The sequence below is a fragment of the Alligator sinensis genome, unplaced genomic scaffold (genome assembly GCF_000455745.1).
Source record: "Alligator sinensis unplaced genomic scaffold, ASM45574v1 scaffold800_1, whole genome shotgun sequence".
NCBI lineage: Eukaryota > Metazoa > Chordata > Crocodylia > Alligatoridae > Alligator > Alligator sinensis.
In genome coordinates, this window is record NW_005842655.1 from 897,266 (window position 1) to 918,535 (window position 21,270).

At 46.9% G+C, this 21,270-nt stretch overlaps 1 protein-coding gene across 3 annotated transcripts; it reads right to left on the reverse strand.

Annotated features, from left to right (window-relative positions):
* Window positions 1-6: 6 nt before the first annotated feature.
* LOC102374014 (erlin-1) lies at window positions 7-19,817 on the reverse strand. 3 transcript variants are annotated; one of them, XM_006033711.3, is made up of 10 exons: window positions 19,728-19,817; window positions 18,022-18,068; window positions 15,446-15,507; window positions 12,922-13,047; window positions 11,031-11,104; window positions 7,745-7,803; window positions 5,788-5,879; window positions 4,790-4,879; window positions 4,344-4,423; window positions 7-4,099 (listed from the first exon to the last, which is right to left on the reverse strand). In XM_006033711.3, the coding sequence occupies exons 1-10, from the start codon at window positions 19,761-19,763 to the stop codon at window positions 3,881-3,883; spliced, it is 885 nt and encodes a 294-aa protein (XP_006033773.2). In that variant the 5' UTR covers window positions 19,764-19,817; the 3' UTR covers window positions 7-3,880. The 3 variants fall into 3 exon arrangements, with proteins under 3 accessions (XP_006033773.2, XP_025071387.1, XP_025071386.1); XM_025215602.1 differs by lacking the exon at window positions 19,728-19,817 and adding an exon at window positions 13,580-13,822; XM_025215601.1 differs by lacking the exon at window positions 15,446-15,507 and having other exon boundaries at window positions 19,728-19,815.
* Between the last annotated feature and the right edge of the window lie 1,453 nt (window positions 19,818-21,270).

The window sequence follows — 21,270 nt, forward strand, 5'->3', positions numbered from 1 at the left end:
ATGGCTGTAAATTGCACCTCCCAGCTCTTCCATTTACCTCCATCTCACCCCCATGTCTCTCTCTGCCCTATCTAACAAAGGTCTTGACCTTGCTGTTCAGGCCATTTTAGGGCTTTCCCTCTCTGACCCATTATCTTACACATGTTGGATCCAACACTCCACCTTGGCTCTGCCAACGCCACTTCCATTGACTGCTGGCTAGTCCATGCTTTCCTCCCATCCCTTCATTCTTCCTCCCACTGTGTATACTGGGAGGAGATCCTACAGCTACCTACAGACACCATGACATTTTACATGCCAGTAGACCTTTGGCAGCAGAATAAGTGAGCTTTTGGTAGCCAGGATGTAGATGCGCAAACTCACAAATACAGACAAAAAGAGGGCACAAGCCAAGAGGAATATAAAGGTTGAGACAACAATAGGGCCTGGGACAGGATCATGAATGGCACGTGCCCCTGGGGAGCTCCTGCAGACATCGCCGGCACTGTCGACAACCACCTGCAGGCCAGCAGTGGCAGCGGCCAGGGGTGATCACGGACTGCCTGGATCACAGGGTGGTGAGCGGCGTCTGCCTGCAGGCGCCGGTGACAGTGTCGGTGGCGCTTTTTTGCAGGGGTTGCCCCGCCACATGCAGGGGGTGCACGTGCACCCACATGCAGCCCTATGCATCGCCCCTGGACAGGATCTCTCCTACATCGTAATACATTCTGAAGGGAATTCTCCCCCAAGTCCTAGAACTGCTCTCTAAGGACCTCCCCAAAATATGGTGTATTCTCCACTGACTGCAAACTCCCAATCAGGTGAAGAGATGCAATTTCTGCTGCTGCTTGGCCCCAGGGAACTGGATGGTGGTTCTGCACTTGCACAGCTAGATGCTCCTGGGCTCCCAGTTTGGCTGGGCTCTAGGAGCTCTGCAAACCAAACAGGAACAAGATCACAAGCCATTCTGCATCCAGGCCGCTTGAATGACAGTATCTCGGAGACACAATTCTCTGGCTACAGAAAACAAACAACCCCCCCCCCAAAAAAAAACCAAAAAAAACCAAACCAAAACAAAAAACCAAACCAACCCAAAAAACCCAAGAATGGCATATAGTAATCCTGACAGCACAGTTCAGAGAAAGAACATGAGAGGTCTGGGAGAGGACAAAGCAACAGCATCAGGCCTTTGAAATAGTCTATACATTCCTATGAGAATGCCTGCCCCAGGAAGAACGAGCTGCAGGAGACAACTCTGGCTGAAACTCGAAAGCAAAAGCAGAGCAGCTGTGGGGTAGTGGGCAGCAGATGGAGATCAACACTCAGCTGCAGAGTGGAGCCTGAAGAAAGCTGCAGGAGGGGTTCTCTGTGCCTGAGGGTAGGCAGCAGCAGTGACCCTGGGAAGATGCATGGGAGCAGTGCTAGGACAGAGTAAGCATTTTGTTGCATGAAATTCAAAGGCCAGGAGCAAGGAGCCTACAAAAGCTCTAAGCCTCAGGCCTAATTGCAGGCAAGCTGCTCTGATAGGAGTACAGTTAAAACTGAGCAGCCCAACCTCCACTCCCCATGTGTGGATGGCATTGCCACAGGAAAAGAGGAACTGTTACACACGATAAGGCACCTTTAATCAAAGTCTGCAGCAGGGACTGCGCTAATCCTGTCACCCATCCTCCTTCTAACTAGTCAAGAGAACGAGGACAGGTCTCTTTCAAGACAGCGTGCTGGAGAGATTTTTGGATTTGACCTTTGGACTGAATACGGCAGAGAACAAAGCAAGATTTTATTACTTGGGATCTACAAGAAAGAAAGATGACCAAGCACTTCCTCCCTGGGGATGTCTGCTCCCCAAACTGCCAGGGTAGAAGGGAAGACAGGACTTGAGTTTAAGAAGTAGATCAACACCTACCCTAGGAAGCTCTACAGGTAACCTTGATAGGGAGCAGTGCTACAAGGCAGACAGCTACAGCCAGCTGGAAGAGGGCTCCACACAGAGGTAATAGGTGGGGATCAATGTATAGGCTCTGGGCTGCTTTTCTCCCATCCTGTCACAGTTGGTTTGGAGGCAAAGAGTGCTAGTGCTCTTATGCTTCCATGGTATTCACCTCACACTCGTCTCCTCCTGCCAGCTAGAGGTTATAAGAATCACCAAGAAAGCAACTGCAGGCAAGACAGCAAGATAAATACCAAAAAACAACAAGGCAGAGGGCAAGGAGAGGAGGCCCTGCCAGACACCATACCTAGAAACAAACTCCCTTTGCTACACGCCTGTCTTCTCCCAGCCTCTGATGGTGCATAGAAGGCAGAGAGCAGGTGTAGCGAGCAGCCTCCCTTACTGTTCTGCAAACATCAGCACCCAGAGGTGTGGTGTGGCTCTGCCTACAACTGGAGCAAGTTAAAAGATTCTCTGGCCAAACAGTTCATCAGTGGGAAAACGTGTTTTGAATGACACACAAATCTCTTAATTCCACCATCCCCCCTGGCTGTCTGGAAACAGAAATATTCCAGTTCTGAAGGGAGGATGTGGTGCCTTGGGGCACTATGGCTCAGATGCCCAATTCTCCCACTCTGCTGCAGAATGGGGTCAGCTGGGTGGAACAGCTGAGGTCAGGCTCTGGCATTGGCCAGAGAGCAGGCAAAGGCCAGGAGTGCTTGTTCTTGCCTGAGAAGCAGAACGAAGACTAAACTATTCCGGCATCCCTTTGAGAAGTGGGCATCAGGATAGCCAGCTGAGTCCCTCTGCATGCTCTGTGCTGCTCCAGGCTTTCTGCATCTGCCCTCCCTCTCCTTCTCTGCATCTGAGTGGAGAGATGGCAGTCCTCCAGAGGTGGGAGGACCAGCAGAGGCACATGTGATCAGAAACAGATTTCAAAGCTCTGTCCTCCAGCTTCCAGCAGTTAATGCCATCTACTTGGCACCCTTCAACCCATCAGAGCATGGGGAGAAAAGCAATCTGTAGAGCCCCAAAGGGCAATGTGCTCTCCCCACAGCAAATAGGATAGCTAGGGAGAAAGTTTCCAAGGGCAAAAAGCCTCAGTAAAGCCAGCAGGGGTTCTTACTCTCAACAGGGGAGAGTAATGGAAGCCCATTAGTGACAAACTAGTGTCAAGTTCAAATGAATTAGCGTTTCACTACACACCTAGAGGAAAAGATTAAACCTTTCCGAGGATCTATTACATATGTTCTAATAAAAAGTCTCTCAAACCAAAGCTGTCCCAGCTAGGACTCCAGCAGGTGGCTTCTGAAGAGTCAAACAGGAGCACACAGCAAAGCATGGCTTGGCTGGATAGAGATCAACATTTTACAGGCAGCAATGAAACATCCAGCTGGAGCACAGCACCAGAGGTGAGACAGATGTGCAGAGACAGTCGGGACCCCCACCCCCTTCAGTCACATTTCCCAACCTGAAGCCTCAGCAACTGGTTCTCCTGTCAGTGACCAGCCAGAGGCAGCATTGTGTCAGTCCAGCCTCAAAAATAAGCAGCAGAATGACCCTTGCACTCAAACAGGGCTCCAGAAGGCCAAACCTCCTGCCCCTAGAGGAATGAGGACGCATGCTTTCTAACAAACCACCTCCTGCAGGGTAGGCTTTCCTGGCTCCTATCCTTTAATATTCCAGTATAGGTACGTTTAGTACAGGATCATCCCTCATTTGGAAGCACCAGCTTAAAATAGGAAGAGAGAAGAGGGAAAGGCAGAGAGCTTGAAACATTTGCTGCTAAAACAAAATCAACCCAATTGCCGGGTACGTTCAGGATGCCTGTGCACACACTGCGTCTCTCCCATTGGCACAGAGCAGAATGGCAGGCACTGTCCCTGTAGCACAGCTGGGCAGGACATCTGTGTAGACCAGGCATCCTCTTCTTCCAGCTCTTGTTCAGCTGAAGTCTCTCCACTTCTTCCATCAGCCTGCATTCTCTTCATTTTCGAGGCAGCTTTCCCCACAGGGTTCTGTGGCCTCTTTCAAGGGCAGGCTGGGGTCTTGTGCAGTCCTCTGCCACACATGTTTGAAAGTACAGGAATCCAGAAACATGCTGGGGATGCTGTCACCAAAATACAGCTTACTGTTTGCAGCAATGGCTTGATATTTCACGAGCTCCAGATATGCCGGCGTGAGTTTCAGCTACAAAGTGAGACACCACATCCTGTAAGGGGCAATGTTCCCTGGCAAGTATCACAGGTGTCTCCCTGCCCCACCCACCAGGCTGGATGTTGTGTTCAGGATTTAAATCCGTGCTCCCCCCATGAAGTTAGCTAAAGCAAACATTCTCACATCATCCCTGCTCCAAGCCCCCTCCCAGTCCTGGGGGCAGCTAGAAGACTAAGCAAGCCCTTTTTGTCTTGTTTGCTTTCAGACACACCCTCACCTTGTTGGAGTCTGCCACTTTCTGAGCAGTGTAATAATCTGCATCAGCCTTCGCCTTCTCTCTTGCTAGGAAAGCAGCATCTAGTACAGCAGCAGGAAATCAAGTCAAAGGAGCAACAGTTAGCAGTGCAATGGCTAGGCCACCATGGGCACTGAGGCCTGAAACCCCCAAAAGATCATGTTCTAGCCAGCCTGCCTGTGTCTACACCACAGCTTCGCTGAACCACCTTTCACCTGCATGCACTGCTGCCTTCCTGCACAGGAACCTGGGAGAGGGAAGGAGAATTCACCCAGCAGGCAAAGCTGCAGCTGTGCAAAGTTATTATCCTTTGTACTATGGTAGGTAGTACATAGTACCTGTGGTTGCTGGAGGGAGAGGGGTCTTTCCTGGGTTAACCTGCATAACAGTTCTTTGCATTGGGAGGTTCTATTATGTTCCATCATTACCTTCAATCTCAGAAATACGCTTCTCCGTCTCTTTTTCCATGATTTTCTGCTGATAATGAATCTTGGACACCTGAGCAGCCTTCTCTGCCTCTGTAATTACAGACAGTAGCTCAGACAATTCCTGCTCCTGCGCCAGCCCAATCCATACACCTGGGCAACAGTTTGGAGTAGACTGCACAGTATGTAGTGGCCAACTAGACTTGCTACAAAACCATCTCTGTATCTCACTTCTCTGCATGACCATCCTCCCCAGATCCCAAGCTGCTATTCAATACAATGTCATGGTACTGGCTGTTTGCATTTCAGGTGACCCAGGTAGCATCAGAAAAGATAGCCATAATGGTTGTGAAGCTGTCACAAGCACAGTGCTGCTGTTCATTTCTGTGAATTCCCAGATGCATGGACATTCAGGTGACAGAGCCTGACCGGTTTTGTCAGGGCAGCTTGGATTGCCAAGACTTACCAAGCTTACAAGCCTCCCCAGTGCAGGAGGGAGCCCTGAATCAGGCCAAGAATTTCTTAAGTGAAAAACTGCAACAAACAGAGGGTTTGGGATGTACACTACAGCCCAGTGCCACTCCAGCAGATGCTACCTACACCTTGTCCAATCCCCACTTCCCTGCACTATTCTGCAGTGCTGGAGAAGGGGGAATAATTCTTAAGGGCAGTGATGTGGTCCCTAGACTGGAGTTGGACAAGGACACAGGGGATGACCTTCCAGCAGCTGAGGTGCCCCTGTTCTGCATGCAGGGACTGGATTCAATGCAACACACACGTGTGATAAGGGACATAAAAACCACCTTGTTCATACAGGACTTCACAGTGCCTGTGTTTCCACTTGCATTGCTTGGCCAAGTTGGACCCCACTCCATCAAATGGTGAGAACCATGCCCATGCCTGTTTTCTGCCCACCTAGTAAGTCAGCCCCTCCCTATCCGCTTGGGAGAATCATCACAGGGAAAAAACTGATAGATGCAAGCATTGCTTCTTCAATATACCTATGAGAGCCTTTTTCCTCTCCGTCTCTGCCTCCTTCTCCACAACTTTTTGCTTCTGGACTGCTATGAGCAGTTTGGTCTTCTCAGCTTCCCTGTACAGCAAAAGAGTTTACAACAGGGATAATTCTCTAGCTCCTTAGTGTGGATTTAGGACAAAAGCCTGGCTAACAATGTCAGTGTCCCAGGAGCATGGGTCACTACTAGGGAGACAGACAGAGCATCTGCTACAGAATAACCAGAGAGCAGTAGTTCCTGAATACAGTCAGACACCCTAGTGAGTCTCAGGGTGGGGCAACCACACAATTTGAAAATGTGTTAGACGCCTCCAAAGAAGAAAAAATCCAGCTTAAGCTAATCAGCATTATGTTAATCATTTAATAGCCATTAGCCAATTAGAACCCACTTAGTAATAAATGGAGTGACACTTGTTAGCATCCATACCACCCTAGTGCAGAGGCATTTATTCCATGGGAGACACCTGACTGGGAGCCAGCCAGCTGCTGGTTCACAGGGGCAGTGAAAAGCTATGTCCAGTACAAGCTTAGCAAGGGAAGGTGTTACTATATTAAAGATGGCTCTATATGCAAGTGCCTTGTGCACATTTGAGTCTTAAATTCATCAAACAGACCACTGAAGGTTTTACAGATCATCAAGACTGGTACCCATGCCTGAAAATAAACAGGCAGTCTGTCTCTGAGACAGAGTGCAGAGCAGACAATCTTTTCAAAGATGAGCGACTGCATTAGCTGGAGCAGCCTACTGCTTTTCAGAGGCAGCCACTCAGTAGAACCCTTTGTAGTACAGAGCCTCTGGTGAGGTGCACATTAAAGAGATAATGCTTGCAGCTGTGCCAGAGCAAGTGCATCCTGCTGCTGTCACCTGGGAAGCCCAAACATGCAATGGCTCCAAAATGACAAAGACAAACCTGACAGAGACACAGCACCCACACAACAGAGAAGCGAACTTCAGCCTTCCACAAGAGACCCTGGCCAGATCACTATACCTGCCATATGGCTGGGTGGTGTTTAAGCTGGTCACTTAGTCCCTTTCCCAAGATAACATCTGAAATACTGGGATACCAAAGAACACATGTCAAGTAAGTGGGGGCTGAGTCTCAAAGAAATGGAGACAGAATCTTACCCTTAGTGCCTAATACACAGGCCGAGTTACAAAAACAAGCAGATAAGGAACAAGGGAAACAGTTTTCAGGGAGATTCAATGAGTTTAAGTACTAATTGTGACCCATCACAGAGAGGTCAAGCTCTTATGGTGAGGAACATCTTCTAGAACCAAGCTATTTAAACTTTATAATCCACTCCAAACAAAAGAGCAACCATGTGTGCAGGCTTACCAAATGGATTCTTAGCACTCTCATGCTCTCACCCTCAACTAGCTTTGCAGATGCAAGCTCCAAGATGTCAGCTGTAAAATGCTGATGGTGACATTTCCCTTCCTGGGTAAAGTGTCCTAAGAATGTCCAGTTTTACATGTTAAGTGATATTAAAATACTGCAGGACAGGCCACTATATCTTGTAGTTAAGACATTTGATCAGGACACGGGAGGAAGATTTAGGTCTTATGGAATCTAGGGCACAGTTTAGTCTCCGTGCCCTGGGATCCCCATCTGTACAAGGAGGATGACAGCACTACCCTACATTGCAGGGGGGTTGGGTAGTTGAATTAATTAATGATTGCAAGGGGCTCAGATACTGCTACAGTGGTAAGAGCTAGGGAAATGCACAGACAGACAGCACAAGCCATATCATCTCTCTAAACACAAAGAGGAATAAGGAGTTACATCAAATGGCTGGGCCTCTATAACATACCCCAGTGTGGCTGTTACAGGAGGTATGTAAAAGGGGGACCACGATTCACCTACAATGATGGCACACCAACCTGTTTATGTTGGCAGCCTGAACCTGCTGAAAAATGGGAGATCTGTTGTGCAGCTACTCACATTAGCTCAAAATTTCTTCGGATGGCCTCAGGGATTTTGGGCTTTGTAACACGCACAGCCTAGGAAAAGAAAACAGAGTGTGTTTAAAAATAAGCTCTGCACAATGAGGACCACATAGCTGGGAAACTGCTGCAAGAAAGGCAGTGTGTTATGCTAAGTAATTGGATTGGGCAATGTCTTAGCTCCAAAACTCAAGCTACCAGCACCAAGACCTTTAAGTTGAAACACGCCCTACTATTGATACTTCCAGTCAGATTCCCTATTCTACACTGAGAACTGCTATCTTCAACCAAACAGCAGGGAAGTCTGAAAGTGCAGAGCCCAAGCTATGCTCAGGAACCATGTCCTGCTCACTAGCTCGTGCCTAATATGCAAGCATGAGGCAGCACAGCCAGCTGAGAGAAGCTCCGAGCATCTATCCCAGTACTACTTTCAGGCCTTCTGTCTTACGCTTGCTTCTTGCCATGTGCTCAGACTGCACCAAGGCAGCTAGACTATCTCATTTCTGACATTTGGAGCATGCAACATGAAGTGGGCAAGGTATCCTTTTCGCAAATCCTCCCAGGCACAGCATAAAGGTGGTGCAACCAAGCTTCAAATCTGTATTAAATAGTCCCTATACAACCGTTAGCTGTGATGGGTTGCATCATAATTGTGGAAAGGAGCAGATACTCTGCTGTAGACACTGAGAACTAGGTAGTATGTCTACATCACTGGTTTTCCCAGGTACCCACTTAAGCAACTATAAAGTTGTGTGCATGCATACTGCTTACACTAAGTAACTATTGTTTTAGTCTCAACTCATAACATTTCAAACCTAAATTAAAATTACTTTTATTCAAAGCTTCCAAAATAATTTCATCTTGGGACACAGAGAAATGTAAACCAAAAAAAATCCCAGCAATTGTACGTAGGGACTTTGAAAGAAAGTGCAGACATGTCCAAAGACATTAAATGAGGGTGCTGACTTAGGATACAGAGTGCTGGGCAAGCTGCACAGTAAGGCACACTTATCACAGGCTATAAAATGCAGTTGTCTTGAAAACTGGGTTTTTGGTTGTAGTCATGTTGGCCTAAGGATGTAGGCAGGCAACGTTCTTTGGGTAGATGTGATAGCTTTTATTAAACTAACCGAGTAGTTGGAAAAAAAGTTTTTAGCAAGCTTTTGGGCACAGTCACCCTTCATCAGGCAAGGAGAGTCTCTGGTGTCTTGAAAAGGGATCCAAAATGCGATGGCAGAGCCCCAAAGTAACTCTCTCTACGGAATGTTTTCAGCATAAGAGATGGAAGTCATATATTCAAAAGGTTGGGCTCAGAGTCAGGATGGCTGACTTCCAACTCCTGACTCCTTCCAACAACCAAATTCTTCCATATGTTGTTTACAATGGGACAACAGAGGTCCAAGGATTGAATTTGGCTTTGCAGTTCCAGTTCAGCAAGAGTGACCGACAAAGCACTTTTCAGTTTTGCTTGTGCCTTTTTGGTAAATAGAGGGTGCATCTACATTTGCAACTGATGTGCCTCAATAAACTCCAGTGCAGCTCATGCCAAAGACAGCTGCTCCTGGGCGCAGCGTCTTCATGTATGCCTGGGACTGCAACAGTTTGAGTTGGGGTGGAGCAGCCCTGGGCTGGAAGCAGGCTTGGGGGATCAGCCCCGGGTTCCAGGTGACAGCATCAGGCAGCAGAGGGGCTGGCGGGGGTATGAGAGTGCCCAAAGTGCGGAGCTGTTTGGCTGACCCTCCAAGCCTGCTGCCAGCCTGGGGCTGCTCTGTCCTGGCTCAAGCTGCCGCGGTCCCGGTCACTGTCCACATGTCCTTTCTGTGCAGTAAATGACTCCACCTTAACATAGTACTATCACGGACAGTACTATCTTATGGTGGAGTTAATTAATTCACTGTGCTTTAATGCTAGTGCACATGTAGACAGTGACGCTTTACTGCAGAGCCAGCTCGTCAACTCTGCAGTAAAACACACATGTAAATGCACCCACAGGGCCCGAAAAGTGTTTTTTGGGTTTTTTAAAATTTAAAAAGGGAATTTCCTTCTTGATTTTTACCTAAGAATGTCAGGAATGTACAGACTGGATAGTTCAGTGTGTTTTACAGGAACACCAGGACTCTTCCAAAGTGAACCGGGACAGCATGTTGACTCAGCTATCCTTATCCAGGCAGACTTCACAGTTGTGAAGACACTTAAGATTTAGGGAACTCAAACTTAAGGGTGAGGATGTTGGTTTTTAACAAACGCTTCCATTCAAAACGATAACCAGGCACAGTTAAATGTGGTGGCAAGAGCAGGCAAAGCTAGCCTGACCTCCTCTCACCAATTCTACTTTCACTTCAGTTCCCTGGACCTCAGAATGGGTTCTCCTAACTGACTGTTTTCCATTAAAGCCCCAAGAGAAAACCCATTTTCTAATGTAAAATGCAAACAGAAATTCTTCTGAAAATGAACACCCTTGTCTGCACTTGCCAAAGAGACACAAAAGTGCAAACCAACCCCCTTTTTATTTCAGTTACCTTTAACAGATGCAATGACAACCAGGGACAGCTTTTTCCCCCTTTCACACTGACAGGCCCAAGTCACACAAGCCAGTCCTACCAATGTAAATGGTCTCAACACCAGCGTAAAAAAGGATCAGAAGCAAAATTTAAAGCCCCTACACCCCTGAGTTATTTACTTGAACCAATCCAGGGTAGAATTACTGCCATAAAAAAATTGAGGCATGGCTACACCATCAGACAAGTCTTCTGTCCAGTTCATACTGATGTAGCTGTGTGCTCAAGGCAAACCATTGTCTGCTTCCCTACATCCAGTGGCAAGGCATGAAACTACTCCAGAAAAGCTGGTTGCTGTTAGTTCCAAAACTGAAAATTACATCAGTGTAAATATGTCTTATGTCCAGGCTACTGGGAGAAGGTTGGCTCTGCAACAAGAGCAGAAGTGGAAAAAACTTTTTTTTGTCACCAATGTTTGCAGGTTAAATCCTAATGCATGAAGATCTGTGCATTAGAAAGAGACCATTGCTGTCCATCTCTTCTGCACATTTCTTTTCTGACCATTACAACACTTTGGATTCTGTATGGAAAACACGTAGTTCACAGGAACTGTGAACTCTGGCCCCACAGGAAACAAGTTCTGAAACCTAAACAGAGTGCAGACAAACCATGCATATGCCCAATGCTCAGCAACTTGAGAGCTCCACAGAACACGCAGGTGAAAAATCATTCCCATCCTGCCTCACCAATTAAAGTTTACATGGATAAAATGCAGAATCTTCCTACCTGGATGGTGAGACCTGGTGCCATGACATTGAGATCTTTCTGTAAGGCCAACTTCAAATTCTCATCTATCTGATCTGTGTTCAGGGGATAAGAGAAACAGCCTAAATGAATCTCTGGTTGGAAGGGAAAGAGTTAGCATGTGTAGCTATGCGAGCCACTCCAAGAACTTTGAAAGCACATGCAATATGCTGTTCACTATCTCGACTCCACAGAGATGCAGGGTCAGGGAAACCATGTGTGCTTATGGGCATGTGTGCGCTATTGTCACAGAAAAAAAAGTGGTGGCCAGAGCATGGGGAGTCCTGTGCATGTACTTTTGAACTTCTGCATTTAATGTGACAATGAATTTTCCCTTTCACCTGCTGCTCTCTGGGTATGTCCACCCTGAGTTCTGAAGGACACAGTGAGGAATTCCTTCTTCCCTCACAGTTCATTGGAAAACCTCAATTCATCTTAGCCAGAAGCCCGGCCACAGCGATTTAGACACTAAAGATAGATTCTTCCCTTGCTGAGCTCACTGAAGCCAGGGTGCTGACAGCTGCAAGACATCGAAAGCTCTGACCTTACCACGCTGGCTTGATGCCAGTAGGAAAAAGCAGCCAGAACTTGCAGCAAAATTCTGCCCCCTCCCCCATTCTGAGTCAAGCTGACTCCAATCCCAGCCTGAGACCTGGCCTTAAATCTCTAGATTCTTTAGGATCAGGACGCTTTTATAATACAAAAAGCTTCTCTAGGCCTGACACTCCCCTGCATAATCTTCTGAGAAAACATAGCCAGAGGTCTAGGACAAAGCACATGATCTCCCCTCCCTATGAAGGGCGTAAGGCTCTGGTTTGGCTCTAGTCATCCTTGAAGATGCTGCAAGCCTGTTTTTAAAAATCACTCGGAGCAGACAACAAAGGCCAACTCACACACGCGCCAAGAACTAAAGGGAAGCCTCAGAGTACAGCAATGCCCATCCCTACCTCCAAGTAGGCTTGGGAGTCAGCTATTTCCAAAAGATGTTTCCTTAATAATTAGGCAGTTTCCAAAGGGTCAAACTTTTATCTGCCACTAGTATATCACCACATGTCCGACAGAGATTTACCATCACATACTGAAGCCTAAATGCAGGTAGTCTTCCTGTAATAGGAAACCTCTTGTGCCCTGACTCGCTCTTCCAGAGGGAACCCTCACCCAATGCTGGTTCCAGTGAGCAGGAAGCCAGTAAAGAAAAGGAGCACTGCAACTGGCATCCAGGCTTCAAACTGGGAAGGGGAAGAAGGGGGAAGAGAAGTCCTAAGTACATCACAGGAGGAGGCAAATGGGACTTCCAAGTTCATCGTGCACTGAACCAAAGCTGGTCCCTTATGAAGTGATTAGGGTGATGTGTGTGACCTCATTTTGAGGTAAGGAGTCAAGGAGGGAGGATAAGGGACTGAAAAGTCCTTTTCAGTTTCCATGAAGAAAACAGAGAATGAGAAGGAGGATTCCAGTGTAGGGTCTAGGGCTCACTTAGCCCTGGTGCAGGGTTGGCTTGAGCAGTGTGTGACATCTATGTCCCTGAAAACAGATGGGCAGAAAGGGAAGAAAGGAAAATGGTGCCCCTTTTTGCTGCAGTACAGCAGCAGACACCAGGCTGGTTTTGCTGTACCTGGCACCCAAGGTACATTCCTGGACAAGGAGGATTTGGGGGATTCAAATCTAGGACATGTGAAGTCACATGAACAGTCATGACTGTTCAACACACACAGAATAATTCTAGAGTAAAGGGATACATGTACTCACAAGGAGCTTGTTTTGCACCCAGTGCTGGGCTTCTTAACTGACAAATCTGACTGAAAACCCTGGAAAATCCTGAGCTAAATTATACACCCATTTGCTGTGTGTGTTTAAGTGCCCACGAACTTACCAAACAGCTCAATGTACACTTCCTGGAGAGTGTGGGCACTGCAGAACTGATTCAGCTCATGGTGAATTTTATTGAAGATGAGGGTCTTATCATAGTCTGCAGTGTAGTTCTTCACAATGTCATACACTGGGGAAAAAAGATTTAATTACTAGAGACCAACTCTAGCACTGTAAAGGAACAATGCTTTGCTGCTTGCACACTATCTAAAGACAAATACATAGTCAAATACATGGAGAACACTAGTCTGCATAGACAAAACCTAAATAAGAAGGGTAATTATACAAAAAGTATTGCATATCTGTGACTTATGGTCTGTACTAACAAAGTGAGGAAATGTGCCATCACTCATGTCAACGGGAACAGAGAGTACTATGCACAGTGGGCCAAGTTAATGCTAAGTCTAAGAACAGAGCAAAGAATAGAGAGTGATTTAACATACGGATGCTGCAATAACACTTGTTTTCTCCATTAAAATCCCTTAATTTGAAGGGAAAAAAAATGTCAGATCTCTCTTCCTGTGGGATTATATTCCACAGGAGGTACAAACAGAGCTTTTAAAAAGTTTCCTGTAAAGCAATTAGTTTCACAGGGCAGAAACAGAAGCACTGTAAATGCCTAACCCCCACCTGATACATTCACAAACTTGTAAATGCTGTACCTAGCTGGCTGTGAATTTTGTTGCACGTACTCGCTTTTGCAGTTTTCTGTCCCCTTTCCAAACTTAACAAAGCAAGTTCTTCTGAGTAAAGGCTCTTTGAAACATCAGCTTTGATTTGGCCAAGTCCAGAGGATTTCGTTTTCCCATGGACAGGCAGTCAATCTTCTCATTCATTGCTATAAAGACCAGGGCTGGAAAATTCCAGCCTGGAGGGACATGTGACCCCGTAAGTAGAATCAGATTCTATGGTGACAAGAGACATAAAAGGCACCAAACTAGAGAACATGGATATGGTTTTCAGCTGTTGCAAGATGATTGTTCTACCACAGCTGAGATGCATTCAAACTCTATTTTTATTTGCCCTCATTCTAGCCAATGGAACAATTTGATGTTCTTGGGGCTCATTTTTGCCCAGTTACCTGGAAAGTCAGGCAGCTGACTTTACTATGCTCTAGAGGGAAGCATTCACTCCCCAGAAGGATGAAGATGGCAAACAACTATTTCAGAGGGAAGCAAAAGTCAAGAGCAACTCTGTTATAAGCAGGAAGCTACTCCTAGAAAAGGAAGTCCCCTCAATTGTGCACATCCTTGTTTAACTGTACTATATACATTGAATTCACTGCCTGCAGCAATGGCTGAGCACAAAGACCCATTCCCAAAAAGCAGGCACTTTTTGGTCTGTTCACTTATAAAGATGTGCTATAAAGTAAGAGCTGACACAGCAAAACGTACGCAGAAAAGCAGCATGGAGGTCAATGCACCTGCGCCTGCTCATCTGAGAGACCTCCAGGCACAGAGGTGGAACTCCTCGAGAGGCCCCACTAAACTATACTCTGTTTCTCTAGCAGCATCCAACCAAAGATCTGGCAATGGCTTAAAGCAGGGGTGCTCACACCTTGGCCTGTGGGCCAGATGACACTGCACCGCAGGACCTATCTGGCCCATGGGGTTCCCCACAGGTCTGGAAATTTGGCAGCAGGGAAGCAATGGCATCACTCCCTTGCTGCCAAATTTCTGGACCTATGGGGAGCCCTGTGCTGCACCAGGCCACAGGACCCAATCCCAGCACATGGAGGGAGCACTGGTCCCCAAGGCCCAATCCCAGTGTCAGGAGTGGGCAGTGCTGGGGCCAGAGCCGAATCTCAGCATGCAGGGGTGGGAAGGGGCAGCACCAGGCCCTAGGGACCCAATCTGAGTATGTGGGGCTTGATCTGGCCCATGGACTGACCCCACACCATTTATCTGACCCGTGGAGCCAAACGGTTGAGAACCATTGCCTTAAAGCAATGCACTGCATTTCCCAACCTCCCTGAAAGACAGGACAACCTTACTCTGCATCTGGGGAAACAGGCAGAAAAGATGCACACAAGCAGCCTATGTTATAGCCAGGACAAAACTTTGTCCTGCTTCCTAAGTTCCCCAGTGAAAGCTGAATGGAGTTTTATTCCTACAGGAAGAATTCAACTGCTTTTTCCTGAATTAAAAGTGAATTTTATTCTAGAATTACAGGGCTTAGTTTGAGCTCTTCTGAAAATAGTCCCTTATTGTTTAAGCAGTGATTGGAGCAAGTAAAACTCTTCAGCATAGAGCAGTGGAGGTCACATTGAACTGAATAAAATAACCTGATGAGGTACACTGTGTGCAGACAGACACACGGGATACCGTGTGGGCCCCCCCATCCTTTCGACACCACACACTTCCTCTACGATATACTGCACGGTGCTTTGGCCAGTCTAGTTTTAAAATTACACAAGCAGTGGGGATTCTACTTTCCCAGGAATACTAACTCACTGTCTCAACAGCCCTATGCAGTCAATCAAAGAACTGCTTTATCAAACAGGAAAAAAAAAAAAAAAGAGCAAATACCTGCATATGGAGCTAACATATTCACAACTTCTATTCGATCAATGTAGATCATAACCCCACCACTACAAGAAAAAGAAACAGACTTGAGTAATGACAGCAAATGCTCATAAAAGACCCTGTTCAATGTACAACAATCATTTTTATTGACTTGTGCTGCAGAGGTGCAATCTACTTTTTATGCAGCATGCTGTACTCCATTTCATGCTATTATGAAAGAGACACTGGGATTCTTAGATAAGAGTAAATCCCAGCTTCATCCCTTTGCATAAACTAGAAATGTATTCCAGCATGCTCCCAAAGCACTTTTATTTTACTTTGTGGTCCCTCTTTCTACTGAGCCAGAGACCTCAATAAAAGAAACCCAGAGACCTTTAAATGACCATAGTTACCACCATGAGGAAGGTACAGACAGATATAAAATAGGTGGGATGGGGAGGGAAGGGGGAGAGACCAAGTATCCACTGAAAAGAAGCAGAAGAATTTCCATTCTGCCAAGCTGAAAGTACAGTTCAGTTTTTTTCCCCAGCCTGTCAGAGGATGCTACATAATCTAATGGACGTTTCTATGTAAAACATGAATTCATACATTTAGTAAATTTTAACAGACATCTCTGATGTGAGCTTACAACAAGCAGAAAGACTGAGGAGAATGCAGCAGGTCCCACAGCAACTGCAGGAAGACTATTGTCACAGTGCTCCCAGACCCATTCCTCAAAACATACTGCTGATTATCTCAGGAAAAAAAAAAGAATGGAAAAGAAAGACTCTCTCAGGAAACAAAGCCCAGGCTTGGCTTCCAGGCCATCTGAACTCTGCCCTGCTCTACTATTACTTAGAATATGCCCATATGTAACCCTTGAGGGAAGGTACAGGAGATGAATCAAGAATTATTGTTCAAATTGCAGTCCTCCCACCTGTAATGAAACCTGTGGGCTTGCCCCAAAGCTCTGAAATAGTTAGCTACTTCCAACATTTTTCTATTCTTTATCTTTGCATGTTCTTCTTCCTTAGACTTCTTAATTTAATCCCCTCAAAACAGGAAAATTCTTAGTTGAAGCCAAGTCTATTTTATGGGAAACAGATACCATCCACAACAGCCAAGGGGGCGTTCTAAACACCACTCAAGGGGTTCACAGTGCCAGAGACCTGTCTGCTCCGAAATCAGACGTTTTTCACAGCAAGGAACTAACAAACTCTGTTAGGGATGAACTGAGCTATGCCAGCAGAGAGTAGGTGTTTGCAGGAAAGATCCTCAGGGCCAGAAAATAACTAGCACAGGCTCAGCAATGAAAAACTCCTGTTCAAGATTTTGTGGGCTCTGCTGGCAGGTCTTGTGAGCTTCTTGATCAACAGTCTGGGTTATTTGAATAGACAAATGATATAAAAAGAGGACATAGGTTTAAAAAGAGGCCCTATCAAAGAGAATCATAGGTAAGGCTCGAGGAGGGGAGACATTCCTGATGGAAATACATGTCACTGCTGGATAGGAAAAAGGTCTGTGGCTTTTGTCACCCTGGAGGATAGCAAGCAGACGTTGCTGTAAAGTGAATTCCCACTGAGCTGTCACCTTTGGCATCACCATGTTTTAAAATAATAGGGATGAGCAATGTCACCGAGCTAATGTTTCACAAGATTTCTTCTGAAATTTTCTTGACTTAAGAGGTCAGTTCTGCAACATTAGTAATGCACAAACGTGCATGTAAATAAATAATCCACCACTTGCAATGGACTCCGTGCCCTGCATCTTTTCTGGACCATCACAGCTACAACATCACTCTTACACAGCATAAATACAAGCATTTGGGATCTTTTGAACTTGTGTAAGTTATCTTGTGAAACATGTACAAGGAATTGTTTCCATGACTTTAGTGCTTATAATCAGTACCCCATGGCACCTTTAAAAGCATCTCAGGGCACCCTGGTTGAGAATCTGTGACTTGATAATGCATTAAGTAATTTTAGTGCTCTGTAACATTTAAACTTCAAGATTTTTTGCTCTAAAACAGTTTCTAACCAAATCAGGCTGACAATAAATCCATGATTCATGAGCTCCTGGATTTTTGTGAGGGTTTGTTTCTTGATAGGGGATTACACCCTGACTAAGCCCAATGCAAACATTTGTAGCTATTATTTTCCTGAGGTAACACAGAAATCAGTAGTAGTACTTCTAGCGTTAGTCTTCAGCACTAAGACAACAGGAGAAGATCAGACAACAGTAAAGAAAAGTAAACAAGAGGCTAAGACAAAAATTTATACCCTAGAGAGCATGGCTTCTGTTGTCACAGGTGCAAATGCCCTCCAAATATCAGCTTTGGCAGCTGCAGGAAACAATACAAGAGCAACCTGGTGTATTCTCCCATTTCCTTCCACCCACATCTACATTTCTGAACAAACACTCCACCCAGGATTCATACACACTCATTCATACTCTCAAAGCTACTCTCAGAAGTATCTGCCTGTAATCCCCAGGTCCTGGGTCCACATGTCCTAAAGAATGAACTAGCCACAAGCTGAAAAAAATCAGATCACATCTGCTTGCCAAAGCCAGAAAAAAAACACGTATATAAAACAACATACCTCGTCCCACAAGGCACATTTTTCACTTCATCAGTTTGCAATGTAGTCTGGAATAAGAGAGACAGTCAGGGCTCACGCATGTACTGAAACCTCAATAGTCAAGTGCAAATGCTAAACGGACCCTCCAGCCAAGTTCAGGGAATCTCTCTTGCAAGAAACTCCAAGCCCAACCTCTAATGGCTACTGAAGTAGCGGGGGGTGGAGGGGAACACAACACGGGGACCTTAGGAGAAGCAACCCTCAGTCCCTCTGTCGGTCGCTGACAGTTGTGGGCAGAGGGGCAGAAACATCTTCCCAATCCCCACTCTGCAGTTGTTTGGGAAGAATATGGTGGTAGGGAAAACTCCATTCTTTCCTCCCCAGACTCTCACTCCCTCCGCAACTGAAGGGACTGCAGTCCCCTTGAGCAGAACCTAGACTGCTGAGAACTCAGTCCCCTTGCCAGGAAGCACCTTCAAACAATGAGGGGGGCACAGGCACCGAGTATGTGGGGTCCAGGAACCCTGCCCCCCTCAGGAAGAGGGTAGGGTGATCACCTGTCCCTACTTGGGTAGGGCAGTTCTGAAATAGAAACATTAACTCTCAGTCCTGGGCTGCACGACTCTGGGACAGTATTTGTCCTGGATTCCCAGTATTGTGCAGGGATCTGGGTTTTATGGAAAAAAAATGTGGGAAATGGCAGGTTTCCCCTTGAAGGCTGGCAGTGTTCCAGGCTGCAAGGGGCTGCAGGGAGTGGGGATGCAGGGGATGCACACATGCACCTGGTCAGGAGTACAGCCCAGGGCAGTGGCAGAGAGAAGCTTCCCTGGCTGCCTACAGATAAGTCTATTCAGGGGGGAGGGGCAGATTGAGGCCCCCAAGGTGAGGGAGGGAGCAGGGCAGGGGCTGGGACTCAGGGTACTGCCCAGCCAGGGCAGTGAATGGGGCCTGGGACTCAGGTGGGGAGTGGGACAGGACCACAGACAGCTCGTCCAAGGGGTGGGGAGGAGGGCCCAGGTGCCTGCTGCTGTGCACACTCCCAGGGAGAGAGGGTATGGGGGCATGTAACCCCCAGGTTTGTGCACAGGGTGGGGGCAGATGTGCCTCACCAATGGGGCCTGGCCAGCACAGGTTTCCTGGGGCTTGGGCAGTAGGGCTTGGGAGCCCTGAGCCTGCATCTGCTCCCACCCCCACGCTCAGCCCTGCTCCGGCCATGTGGGGGGAGGAGTTGTCATCTCTGCCAGCAGGAAGTGCGCAGCAGAGGTGCACCAAGGAGCTCACCTCCATTTGCACTGCATTGGGCTTGCATGGCACATGTTCTAAGGAAGCTATCAAAGCTTCTGCCACAGCAACAGACTGGTTCATTCATCCCCTTTCAGGCTCCCTGCAGCAACGGTCTATCTACTTCAAGGCAGACAACAGATAACCAGACACAGAGCACAGCCACAATGGCTAACACCAAACTGCAGACAGCATAAGACTTGATGTACATTGGGGTCAGCAGGATGAATCCATGTACCTCAGCCCCACAGTTCATGCTGCACACCAAGGGCTGCCTCAGATAATTAAGGAGGGGAGCAGCAGATTGCCACTAGATCTGTTGTGCTTGTGTGATGCTAACAGCTGATCAAAATCCTTTGATCTGGGCAACACTGCAGCTCTGCCATCATATCTAACACTCGCACCTACCACACACCTAGCCTGCTTCAAGGTTAGGAGATACTAACCTGTACTGATTTGAACGTGGTAATGAATGGGAGCATGATGTGGTAGCCTGGTCCACTTGGGTTGGTTAATAACGCACCACCCCTGTAAAGAGAGAGAAATGGGGCAGTTCTTAAGTGGCTGAAAAACTGATCACTGACTGATCTGAACACTTGGTAAGTGCTCTCCATGTGTTCACAGTCAGGGACAGACATGACCATAGCCCTGCAAAAACCAGTAATCACAAGAGCCCAAGCAATTTCTGCATGCCCTCCCACAGCCTGGCAACTGGAAGAAAATGATATTTTGCTTGCCTGTTGAATTACCACCCAAGCCAGGCATTAATACAGTATCTGGAAAGGAGCTGTTAAGGAAAGACTTACAACCTTACTGGTCACTGCATCAAAGAGCAAGCTATTCAATACAGATTAAATGCAAAAGGTTTTTCAGCATGGCTGATCTGATCTGCTCTTTTGTAAAATAATTGGTACACCATAACATTCTCTCTAACTGCTATATACAGCTTATCTAGTTCACATGAGCAACATGCAAAATATGCAGATTTTATTTAGACTAAGTGAGCACTCCTGCTAAGCCTCATCTATTAGCACAATCTTGCAGACTGACAGTGTTACCTAGGCTAGAATTTAAAAATAATCTTCCTTCTAGTACACTGTACTAGAAAATACTGTTACACACTAACTTGCTGCTTACAAGCATCCTAAAAAAGAATCTTCCTCTTCCTTCCACATTAACATCTCGTTATATTGCAAGTTTCTCTTTAACAACTTTTCAGACACTACATATTAATACTGCCTTGTCTAACAGAATATTGCATATTAAACTCAAGTCCCAAAACCATGACCTAAAATCCCTATTTCCTGTACCCCATGGGCTTTTCTACGGTGGACAAGTGGCCTGATACCTGCCTCTTGCTTTCCGATCCCTTGACCCCTGCTACCCGTCTCCCACCAACCACTTGCTCCCCACACCGCCTGACTCCCTGTGCTTGCGCCCCCCCAGTACCAGGCCCTTGTCACTTGCCCTCCCCCTGCCTCTTGCCCTACTTGTACCTGCACCCCATTGCCACTTACCCTCAGCCATAGCTCCAGCTCCTCTCCAGCCCAGGCCACAGAGCTCATGGTGGCTCTGGCACTTGCCCAGCTAGGCAGCAGTGGTTGCAGCAGCAGCAGCTCTGACCCTGACACCAACCCCAGGGCCAGGACCGGGACTGGAACCAGATCAGAGCCAGACAAGAACAGGGGCCAGGGCTGCTGTTGCTGCCTGGCCTGGTGGGAGCTGGTGTTTGCTTGCCAACTCCCTGTACACATCATTCTGCAGCAGCACGGAAACTACTGTCACTAATGAGAGTTCAGAGGTTGACCGGGAAAAGGTAGGAGCCTGGTTTCTGGATGAATGGGAGGGAAGATGTGCTTACAGAAATCTGGGCTTCACTTCATTTCCATGTTTCACAGTTGACTTAAGGCCATGACGTTGGTCTTTTCCTGACAAACACACACCATAATGGGCAGGCTGAGAGCAGGAGAGGCTTAAGGGAATGCACAG

Excerpts from the sequence above, each read along its gene's own strand:
- LOC102374014 (XM_006033711.3), bottom strand. The coding sequence starts at position 19,763 with ATGCTCCCATTCATTACCACGTTCAAATCAGTACAG. Across the intron at positions 11,105-12,921 it reads AGTGTACATTGAGCTGTTTG|ATCAGATAGATGAGAATTTG; the intron begins GTAAGTTCGTGG and ends CCCTGAACACAG. Across the intron at positions 4,424-4,789 it reads GCGTATTTCTGAGATTGAAG|ATGCTGCTTTCCTAGCAAGA; the intron begins GTAATGATGGAA and ends CTGCTGTACTAG.